The sequence below is a fragment of the Callithrix jacchus genome, chromosome 11, assembly GCF_049354715.1.
Source record: "Callithrix jacchus isolate 240 chromosome 11, calJac240_pri, whole genome shotgun sequence".
In the NCBI taxonomy this organism is placed as follows: domain Eukaryota; kingdom Metazoa; phylum Chordata; class Mammalia; order Primates; family Cebidae; genus Callithrix; species Callithrix jacchus.
This window is the reverse complement of record NC_133512.1, coordinates 112,996,658-113,008,996: the sequence shown is the minus strand read 5'-3', so window position 1 is coordinate 113,008,996 and position 12,339 is coordinate 112,996,658. Positions and strand designations below refer to the sequence as shown.

Here is a 12,339-nt window from a genome sequence, read left to right as displayed (position 1 = left end):
ACACAATTTTTTGTGTATCCTCAGTCTAGTAATTTGAATCTGAGGATTATCATAAGGTAATCACTTATGTGCAGTGATGTTCATATCACTGTATTTATGATAAAATCTAGAAATAATCCAGCTATCTAATGGGGTTTTAAAAATAAGTTATGGCATAGCTGTATGCTGGAATGTTATGTGGTCATTATAATCATGTTGTAGAAGAATATTTAATTACAGGAAACTATTGGTTTCATAGTAAGTAGAAAGCAGGTTAAGAAGGTAGAATCAGGGCCGGGTGCGGTGGCTCAACCCTGTAATCCCAGCACTTTGGGAGGCCGAGGCCAGTGGATCACGAGGTCAAGAGATCGAGACCATCCTGGTCAACATGGTGAAACCCCGTCTCCACTAAAAATACAAAAAATTAGCTGGGCATGGTGGCGCGTGCCTGTAATCCCAACTACTCAGGAGGCTGAGGCAGGAGAATTGCCTGAACCCAGGAGGCAGAGGTTGCGGTGAGCCGAGATTACGCCATTGCACTCCAGTCTGGGTAATAAGAGCGAAACTCCATCTCGGAAAAAAAAAAAAAAAAAAGAAGAAGAGGATAGAATCAGTGTGGCTCCAATTATTAGCTCTGGATTATGGATTATGTATAATTTTTATTTTCCTATTTATGCTTTTTAGTATTTTCTAAATTTTCTACAATGACCTATAGGTTTATTCAGAAAAAGTTATATGAAATTCAGTCACACACACACACACACACACACACACACACACACACACACACACACTTTGAAGAGCTGTCATGCAAAAGCAATAGCCTTACATTCTATTTTGATTTGACATCATGAACCTTCTAAGAGTTAGAGGTGATTTGCCGAGGGACAGACTAGCTTGCTCCAGAAGTTAGATGCTCTGTTATGGGAATCTTACAGAAGGTCTTCTTATCTTGGGGGATTAGTTGGACTGGCTAAAATGTAAGATTCATTTTATGATCTAAGATCCACTTAGTGCAACTGACTCCACTTGCTGGTTACGAGGAATCCTGTTTTATTAAATGTAGTGCTTAGTACTAGAAAATTGTATGTACTTAGTACTCCTTAGATATATGGCTTTCAAAGTTTTATTGACCAAGATCCATCATTAGAAGTATACATTTTACAATATCATGACCCAGTAAACACATACACAGCTAGAAAAAAAAATATGTCAAAAAACACCCTTACCATGGTGATAGATGACTCATATTTTCTATGGTGCTGGATTTTAATTTTTAAATTCTGTCTGTGGCCTCCTAAATTGATTTCACAATTTTGTTTGCAACCTGCAGTTTGGAAAACCCTGCACTGAGCGCCCTAGAGCTCTGCTCTGATGCTGTCCTTACTTGGAGGCCTGCTACCAGACTGCCTCCCAGCTCTGGTTGCCTTCAAGTGAGGTTGGATGGGTGACATCATTTATGCTGAATTCTTCTCTAGGACAAGGATCTGGTGTATTGGCAGTTACGTTTTTTGTCAATGTTGGGGCTTGGGATAAGATATATCCAAAATTTGTATGTTTTATATGAAGCTTTTTTTAAAAAGGCACTTCAGAACAATCTTGATCAGCTAACTTCCTTGCCTTTTGCTCCATGACAAGCCTGAAAATCATCTTATTACCATAAAAGATCCACCAAGTTCCACTTAAGATAATTGCACTATTTATATAGTACTAGCACAGTATGTCTGTAAATGAATTTAATTGCATAGTCCAATTTGAAAGACCTAATTCTAGAAATCACTTTTCTGTATTGACCAGCCATTCAGAGAAGAAGATAAGAAGGGCCTAACCATGTCTTTGTGTTGATGACAGATAAATGGTGTTAGAAGATCAAACCTCTAATCTTAAAACTGATTATGAGAGTGCAATCATGATTTGCAAAAGCTGAAGACCTTTTATTACAGATTGTAACCTTAGAAATTCATGATTGCAAATAACACTAAAATTCAAACTAATCCTTAAAAATTCCAGTTGCATTACAACCTAGCCATGTGACCTTGGGCAAGTTACAGAGTTCTCATGTATAAAATGGAGTTAATGCTATTTTTATGGGGATTAAATGAGTTAATATACTGAAAACCACCCAGAACAATATCTAGTAGAATAAGTGCTTCTATGAGTGTTTGTTCATATTAATATGAAAGCAGCAAGGCCGGGCGTGGTGGCTCACGCCTGTAATCCCAGCACTTTGGGAGGCCGAGGCGGGTGGATCACGAGGTCAAGAGATCAAGACCATCCTGGTCAACATGGTGAAACCCCGTCTCTACTAAAAATACAAAAAATTAGCTGGGCATGGTGGCGCATGCCTGTAATCCCAGCTACTCAGGAGGCTGAGGCAGGAGAATTGCCTGAACCCAGGAGGCGGAGGTTGCGGTGAGCCGAGATCGCGCCATTGCACTCCAGCCTGGGTAACAAGAGCGAAACTCCGTCTCAAAAAAAAAAAGAAAGCAGCAAAAAATGTTTGCATTTTCCCATTCATTGAAAGAGGGTGACACTGTTCAAACTGGATGGCAATAGTTGGTAAATGCGATAGTCTTTGTGAAAATCCTTTTTTAAAATTTGACAACCTTGATTTAATTAAGGAACTTAAAATTAGAATAATATTGGACAGAAATTGTAGTTTAGCAAAATGTTACAGAGATCAAGAGGTTCTTCAATGGGCATTCAGAGGGAGCAGGGCAGTTTGGAGAAGTGAGTAGGGAAATGTCCAATTCTGATATTATTATGAATTTCCATGTGATATACACATAAAAGACCTGTAGTAACACCTGGCACATAGTACATGCTCAATAAATGCTATCTATTATTTTTACTGTTGTTTCATTATTGATAAAATCAAGATTCTTTATATCCTGGATTTCAGACTGGTTAGATAGTAAATGCTGTCAAGTCACTTGTCCAGATGGTGGGTATTTCATTTTCTCTTTGTGGATCAGTTGAGACAAAGACAAGCTTCTACAATTACCAGATCTATACACCCTCAGTGTCCTAAGACAGAAAAGCAAAGTGAAGGAAGACAGAGAATGTCTTTGCTGGAGAAAGTGACCAATGAGGCAACATCTTTGAAAAAAGTTGCTCTTGAAGGATAAGCCCGTAGCAAGCAAAGATCATGCTTAGGGTGTGGGATTGGGTGGAAATCCCAGTGGAAATACAGTCATTTGAACATGTTAGTCGAAGGAAAGGAAACTTAATGTGTATTGAAGCTCCCTGATGATGTATACCGTTTCTTGCCAATCATTGTCACCCTTTTCCTTTTTTCTTTCCCAAATTCTTCTATATAATACAGATCATATATAGCAAATTTCCACTCTTGAAATTTACCTGTTCTATGTGTTTTATCTTCTTTAAAGTGTCAACTAACTACTTCGTTATATACTCATCCACTCTTGGGGGGGATTCTGGGCATTATTGCTCTATGTTTTAATTGGAACATTCTTGATGTAAGGCCCAAATATTGACCCATCAGTTCACACCTCCACCGAAGACATTACAACATATGAAGTTTACTGGAAAGGGAAATTTTTGTACTTTATTTGTTCTTATGAATGTACATGTACATGTTTTCCTTTTTCCTGACGTAGAAATTGTTTTTGTTTAAATAACTTATTGTTCCTTTGATTAGACACTCAAGAGTATAGCACTTTATCATTAGTATATTTTAGTAAATGTATTCACTTTACCATATATATAACATAACTATAACATCATTACTGTATGTCCTTGGACTGATGAGATAGCTTTCTACTCTAAAAGCTTATTTTGCTATGGAAAATTATCACGGATACTATGTGAAATTATTATTTTTCTAGTTGATATTATTCTTTTCTTAGAAGCACAAATAGACAAGACTTTTAAGATGTAATTCTGTCCTGGAAAAATAGCTTCTTATAACACCTTTAGTTTTGTGATAGCACTTCCTAATGAACTAAACTTTTTTCTTAATTTTCCACTGTAAATTATCTATCATATTAAAAAGATTTAAAATTTGATAGCAGACTGTGTTTTCTTTTAAGCTCTTTTTGTGATTACATATTTCCATATAATGACTTTTATTCAGACTTTACAGGTATTTACATCATACATATATATGCATTTAATCATTGTAAGTATGAATTATTCTTGTTAGTTTTTTTTTTTTTTTTCAAAAAACCCTCACTATATTGTTTTTTGTTTGTTTGTATGCGTGTGGTTTTTTAGACTGAGTCTATACATTTAATCATTGTAGGTATGTATGAATTATTCTTGTTACTTTTTCCTTTAAAAAAACTCCTCACCATATGGGTTGTGTGTGTGTGTGTGTGTGTGTGTGTGTGTGTGTTTTAGACTGAGTCTTTTTTTTTTTTTGAGACGAAGTCTCATTCTGCAGCCCAGGCTGGAGTGCACTGGCACAATCTCAGCTCACTGCAACCTCCGCCTCCTGGATCCAAGTGATTCTCCTGCTTCAGCCTCCTGAGGAGCTGCAACTACAGACACCCGCCACCACGCCTGGCTAGTTTTCTGTATTTTTAGTGGAGATGGGGTTTCACCATGTTAGCCAGGATGGTCTCAATCTTCTGACCTCGTGATCCACCCACTTTGGCTTCCTAAAGTGCTGGGATTACAGGTGTAAGCCACTGTATCTGGCCCTAGATGGAGTCTTACTCTGCTGTTGCCCAGTGGAGTCTGGAGTGCGGTGGTGGGATCTCAGCTCACCGCAACCTCCATCTCTTGGATTCATGTGATTCTCCTGCCTCATCCTACCCGGTAGCTGGGATTACAGGTGCATGCCACCATACTTGGCTCATTTTTATATTTTTAGTAGAGACAGGGTCTCACCAATGTTGGCCAGACTGATCTTGAACTCTTGACCTCAGGCGATCGGCTTGCCTTGGCCTCCCAAAGTGCTGTGATTACAAAGCTCCATTTCAGTGAGGGGTAAAAAATAAGCGATTTTGAAGTCATTTGTGCATCTGAGGACTGTTATTTTAAAATTAAATCCTGTTTCCAAGTCATCCATGACTAACTGCTTTCAAAGAGAGATCAATTCTAGTGTTGATACATTTTTTTGCAAGGTTTTATTTAAATGTTAAAAGCTCATATTGAAAAGTAATCAGTACATTTTTGGACAGGAGAATGACTAAATTGCTTTGCTGTATAAGAAATCTTACAAATGCAGAAACACTTGTCATTAAAATAGAGATTGTGTTTTTCAAAATATTTACAATCTGATCCCCGTATGGTAAGTTCATCACTAGTTATTGACCTGGCTCTGTGCCTGTGATACCAGATCATCAACTTCTTCTATTTTTTCCTTTCCTTTATGCATTAAATGGCCCTGTTTAGTCTGTGTGATGATACAATGTTAAATATACATATAAATCTTTTATTCGTAGGTACATGGCCTCTACTGCTTTTGTTATTTAGGTTGGATTTTATGCTTATTCTTTTAAAATGTTTTATGCAAATATTATTTTAATTTGTTTGACCTCAAATGAGTATGTCTAATATTAAAGATCTAAGCCATTTAGAATTAATTTGAAATGTAGTTCCAGTTGTTCCAGATACTTCATTTATATTTTCCTGCATTTGTAATGATACTAATCCATAACAGAACTTTAAAAATCTGCCTAGGATCATTAACTTCATTTATGCTTCATTGAAGGTATTTAAATAAATTTAACTAGCCTATATGCTGAAGAACTTCCTTCTTTTTGTGGACAGTAAAGTAGTTTATATATATTTAAAGTGCTGCCTCAAGGTTGACTTTAATTTAGATAGTTTGAATAAAATCACATTAAGAAAATTTGTTTCATGGTGTTATAACATTGGTAATTATGGCTTTTTTCTTAAATTGGGAAATAAGCTCTTTTGTCCGTTGATGTATTAAGTCATTAGACAATATATTAAGAACTGTATGAAACTCCACATTATAGGAGTTCAAGTCATTAAAGTGGTAGTATTACAATGTAGTTTAATAGTAATTTAAACACATTATCTTTACCCAGAATGTTTTGTTGCTGAGAAATCATTCAGACATTACATTATTGGAATTATAGCTTCATTGTGTCATCAGATTGAAATCGACTTGTTTACACCATGGTACAGACAGCTTATATCTTAGAAAACTGGAAAAAGGAACCCATACACAAAAATTATATTTTTGAATAAACTTTTATATACTATATAGGATCTTCTCTATAGAAATTATTTCAATGAATATAGCTTTTATTTCTTTAAATTTTATCTTATTTATGTGGTTCCAGTTCATCTGGTCTTTTTCCTAATGCTCTGTGCTTAGAGTGTCATCAACAGGACAAGGTTGTTTTTTTTTTTCCCCAAAAGATAATTTAGCACAGGATGCACCTCCTCTCTCTCTCTTTCTCTCTCTGTTTCTGCCTCAGCCACTCTGAATTATTTACTGTGATGCAGTTATATTAAGGACATGTCCTTATACCAGCCCCTTTTTCTATCTGACATAGGTTTCCCCAGATGTTTGAATGCTGTTCTTCTTTACGCCTTTTCATGTTTGTTTAGATGTCACCACTTTAGAGAGGACTTCCTCTGACCACCATGCCATCTCTCATGCGGTTCCCTCATCCAGCTTCCTCTTTCTTTGTCACTCTTGTCCATTACCTGACATTATTTAATGTGTTATTTATCTGCCTCCAATATTGGAATGCAATCCCCACAGGTCAAGAACTTTTTATTTACTGTGATATCCCCAGCATCCAGAGCACCAGCTGGCACATAGCAGATACTCAATAAATATGGGTCAAGTGCCCTTTTTTTTTAATCACAGAGATACAGCAGAGAATGTTTTTGGGTACAGTTGTCTCATTTTATCACTCTGTGGTTAAACATAGTTTCTTTAATGTTCCTTTCTAGATTGTTCTATTACCTGGAATTCTTTGGATATAGTCCTGGCACATTTGTTGCATCTGTTGAATCTCCCTCTCTTAAGACGGGGGCTGGGTGGAACTTTAGACTTTCTTACCATGATTAAATACTTTCACTTGTCTGCAACAACTTTTACCTTGTTTTATTGGTTTGGGATTGCCACACAATTTGGGGGAGTTCAAGTTGATATTCCAAACCAAATCAGAGTCTGATTTCCCACAGGTGTTTCTATTGTCTGGTTAGGTGAGCATCTGTGCCCAGGCAAAGTCCCTAGGTCTGTGGACTGACATTTCCAGACACCCTTTTTCCAATTTGTCACCTGATCAAACAGTCCAGGTCATTTTTTTTCCTTTTGTCATTGTTTTGAGACAGGGTCTCACTCTGTCACCCAGGCTGGAGTGCAGTGCAGAATCATGACTCACTGCAGCCTCTACCTCCTGGGCTCAAGTGATCCTCCCACCTTAGCCTCCCAGGTAGCTTGGATTACAGGCACACACCACCACACCAGGCTAATTTTTGTGGAGATGGGGTTTCACCATATTGGCCAGGCTGATCTCAAACTCCTGGGCTCAAGCGTTCCGCCAGCCTTGGTCTCCCAAAGTGCTGAGATTACAGGTGTGGACCATTGCACCTGGCCAAGTCCAGGTTTTGTATTGCCAAGCATGCAAGGACTGTGGCTTCCCCTCTCAGGCCATGTGTTCAAACCTCTGCCCCGATCAATTCTCACTGCTCTGAATTTCAGTCTTCACTACACTTGTACCACCTAGCACATTTTCTTTCTTGGTTTCTGTCTTATTATGTATTAAAAACAAAACAAATTTATGTTATACATTAGTATTTTCTTTCATCTTTGGGTGGGGGTAGCTTCCCACTTCTGCTTAGTTCATCATATTGACTGAAGATACATGTGAATGTCATTTATTTTAGCATTTTCAAAGCAATACTCCTGAAAATGTTGATGCTCCCATATGGCTAAAGCGATTTTCTCCTAGGCCCTCTGTGAATGAGCAGTAATAAAAATTTATATGTAAGTTTTACATAAATAAGAATAAAAATTTATTCTTATATTCTAGGTCTCTGAAACATTCTAACATCTTAAATAAAATATTAGATATTATTTATGAATAATTCTGTTAAACAGTGCCCTCATCATCCATTCCATTCTCTTTCAAAGCCTCTTAGCATTGCGTAGTTTATTTTCCTTTTAGCCTTTTGGAATTTCATCAAATGAAAATTCATTATAAGAGTAACTTTTCAATTAAGTATCTAGAAGCCACTGTTTATGAAATGTTTTACTTCTTTTGATTATATTTAAAATAAACCTGAATTGATTGAGTATTGGATATATTCAGAGGATATGTCTATTAGGTATTATAGGCTGACTTTATTGAGTTATTTTATTCTAAGATATATTTTTATTTTATTTTCAAGGTGAAATGCACAGACTTTATCCAACTGTTATGTTTGGGGAAATAAAAATATAAAACATTTCTATCACTTCAGAAATTTTCCTTATATGATGCCTTTTATTTTAAACTTTATTTTGTTTTTTTCTACCAGATGTTAAGACATCCCATCTGACATCTGAAGTGCATCCTACAAAGTATATTTCTTCAAATATGGCTGATTTCCTGCATTCTACAGACAGAAACTACCTTGTTAAATTATGGGCAAAACTTTCAGCCAAAAAAATGCCAGCGGTAAGGGAAGGATAGAAGGGGTGAAGCAGCAACTGAGCCTTATAAAATGTCAGACAAAGAGGAAAATTTAATATTTTGAGACTAATAAGTTTCCTCCACATGATTCTCTCACTAGTGTCAGCTGAAGACAGGACTTTGCCTCTTTGTATACATCCCTAAGAATAGACGCTGGTTCTAGGAGTAGAATATTCAGTATCAGATTTTGAGTACTTTCTCCTGGACTTCCAGTGAAAATTGTGACATTCAAATCTTCTATTTAGTAAGAACAGAAAAGCACTACAAGAAAATTAATGTAGTGAAAGATGTATTTCAAGGGAAAAGTTGCTTTGTTGCTGGGATGTAATTTTGAGTATTCTTGGGCTTAGCCTGAAAAGTGAGTCCACTCGAAGAGTCCGTGTTTTATAACTTAGCACTATTTAAACCAGTCGCATTACTTAGTCCCAACTTAATTCTCTGAAAGCTTTGAGAAAGCAGCATGCACAGGAGTACTGAATGCAAAATTGGCTTTCAATTTTGAGACTAGTAAGTTTCCTCCACATGATTCAGATGCGCTTGTACTTGTTTTCCATCTGTAATCATTTTTACAGGATGACTTGGGAATCTAAAGAGACTTAGTTGCAGTTGCAATTTGCTGCAGAAGCAACAGAACTTTTTGTTTCAGTTATCAATTCCCTGTTTATGTTTCCTTGAGGCTGGCCTGTTCTATTTTTTTTCTTTTTTCTTTCTTTTTGCCAGGGAGTTTCGCTCTTGTTGCCCAGGCTGGAGTGCAATGGCATGATCTCGGCTCACCACAACCTCCACCTCCCGGGTTCAAGTGATTCTCCTGCCTCAGCCTCCCAAGTAGCTGAGATTAAAGGCGTGCACCACCACACCCAGTTAATTTTGTATTTTAGTAGAGAGGGGGTTTCTCTACTAGTCTTGAACACCCAGATTCAGGCGATCCACCTGCTTTGGGCTTCCAAAGTGCTGGGATTACAGGTGTGAGCCACCATGCCTGGCCAAGGCTAGCCTGTTTGAAACAAATAGTTACATCAACTCAGAACCATAGGCAGTGATCAAAAGAATCAGACTGATACTGATTACTGCAGGCAAAAAGTCTCAGGCTGTGGAGTATTCAGATATAATAGGAAAAGATAGAGTTTCACGACCTTTTACATGCTGGACCACACGTTGCCTGCGGTGCCCGCTCCCTGAAGAACTGAGCAACCTCCATAATCCGCAGCATCTGGTACCCAGTGTGGAACATGTACTGTGTCCAGTGTCAGCACTGGCATTTACCGAGCCATGATGGTAGTAATTTGCAGAGCCCTGAGGTTCTGGTGCCTTTGCCTCTCAGTGCTAGCAGTTTAGGTGGAAATACAAATGTAACAAGGTAGTTTCATAGAAAAGCAAACCAAGCTGCCACAGAACTAACAGATTCACTCTTAAGAAGCTACGGCAAATGTAATACTGAATTGCTCTTGTCACATGTATGGGTGAATTCACCTAAGATGATGCTTCGTGCCTCATTTTTCTTTTAAAGATTATGAATTCAGTGCTCTTGGGATCTGCAAGTATTTATCACATTTTAGGAGATCTCACAGGTTGTTAACCTTTTGCACAGCTGGTATAATGTTGCAAAACAAGAAACATACCTTTTCAAGATTATCACAACAGAAGATTCAGTGAGATAGGATGATGTATGTTAGAGAACATACATTGCCTTCGTGCAGCATTTGGAATTTAGAAAGAGCCTTTAGATAGGTTATCTCACGTACCCCTCACTGCAACCCTAAGAAGATGTTTTTCTCATCTTACCTGCCTAAGGTAAATTGCCATGTCTTTTTAGAACTGTTTAGTGTATGGAAGAAAGTAATTGCAGCTGCCTCTGTCAAAAACCTTTACCTTAAATTGTCCAAAAGAAAAAAGGCATTTTTTTTGTGCTTTTTGGTGTTTTAACTGTATATTTAATGTGTTAGTATTTTCTTTTGGAAACTATTGAGAGGGCTCTGACAGTGATGGACAAAGTAGAAATTCCCATCTCTAGTGTGTGAGTGTGTGTGTGTGTGTGTGTGTGTGTGTATTTTTCTGGTTCTGTTTCTCTGAAGTACCATTCCCACTTATACCAAAGATTGCATTCTTTCTCTCCTGCTCAAACCCACCTCAAAACCCACTGTGTACATGAGGCCTTTTCCATACCACCTCTGTAATATATTCTCTTCTTCCCTTGGCCATAGCATGCAATGACATGTCTGTGAGCTGTGATTATAAAATAATGAGGCTGGTGTTATGTGTTGTCTTAAGGAAACTAATCTTATTTCTTGGTAGTCACATAGGGCACATGTCATAACTAGTTGGGTAAGTACATGTTTATGTGTGTATTTGGTCTATGTTAGTTTCTATTTCCGTTTAATTATTAGCTTCTTGACCCAAGAGGAAAAATGCATTAACTTTGAATCATGTGATAGCCTTGCCACCTGGTGGGTGATCTTACAAAAGCCACTGATCTGCTATGAGATGTCATTTCCTCTTCTGTAAAGTATATACAGAGAAATAATAATACCTACCTTACAATGTCATTGTATCAAATGCATAGGAAACTTCTTTGTCAATGATTGACTGTAGAACAAATGTCATTGCTATTATGGTGGGGTTAGGCAGGGAGTGAGGAAGGGCTCAGGCCCTCAGCTGTACTTCTTTATGTTCAAGAACAGCAGCTCTCCTTTGGGGATCATCAGCATCCCTGTATCACCAAGAACTTTCAGATATCTGAAAAGTGATTTATTGGATTTCTGCTTCCACTAAAGGCAGACCTGGTAATTTGGATTAACCCTCCTGCTGAAAACAACTAGAAAACCTGGATTTAAAATTGTCTACTTGAAGGCATCAGAGAATTAACAGAAAAGAGAAAGTTTACCTGGCCAGAAATTAGGGGAGGATGACCCTGAGAGGTGAACCTCAGAGATCTTAGCCACTACAATAAAGCATAAACTAGAAATAAATGGTGTAAAGTTTGAAAATAGTTAATAAATGCATTTGACAAGATTATTAGAAACATAAAACATATAAAAATAAATTCTTTCTAATAGCAACAATTTTAAATATATTTAATTTTTTAAAAATATATTTTCAGGCAAAGTGCGGTGGCTTAGGTCTTTAATCCCAGCACTTTGGGAGCTGAGATGAGAGGATCACTTGATGTCAGGAGTTTGAGACCAGCCTGGCATGGCGAAATCCCATCTCTACTAAAAATACAAAAATTAGCTGGGCATGGTGGCAAACATCTGTAGTCCCAGCCACATGGGAAGCTGAGGCACAAGAATCACTTGAACCTGGGAGACTGGAGGTTTCAGTGAGCTGACATGGCATCACTGCACTCCAGCCTGGGTGACAGAGGGAGACTCCATCTCAAAATATATGTATATATATTTTTTCATATATCTTATGTATTTTTAATATACATAAATCTATATATTCAGTAGCATCCAAAATGTCAAATATTTTAAAACAAATTAATAAAAGATATGTAATGCCTCTACTCAGAAAAATATAAGACACATTTTCTAGAAAAATTAAAGACCTAAAAAGTGGAGAGATAGACCATGTTTATGGATTATATGGCTCCATATTATACAAATGTCTGCTTTCTCCAAATAGGTGTATACATTCAATTCAATCCAATCAAAAACATTCTCACATTTTTTGTGGAAATTAATAATCTGATTTTAATATGTATATGAAAATGCTGGTATCACCACTAAAAGAG

At 37.2% G+C, this 12,339-nt stretch overlaps 1 protein-coding gene across 2 annotated transcripts in view; it reads left to right on the top strand.

The window, feature by feature from the left end:
• The window catches only part of LRGUK (leucine rich repeats and guanylate kinase domain containing), a 137,078-nt gene that overhangs the window by 91,593 nt on the left and 33,146 nt on the right, over nt 1-12,339 (top strand). The window contains exon 16 of one of the 2 annotated variants that reach the window (XM_002751972.6): nt 8,455-8,594. The exons of the other annotated variant lie outside the window; for it this stretch is intronic. Within the exon in view, the coding sequence (XP_002752018.3) occupies nt 8,455-8,594 (140 nt within the window). The remainder of the gene's footprint in view (nt 1-8,454; nt 8,595-12,339) is intronic. 2 annotated transcript variants of the gene reach the window in all.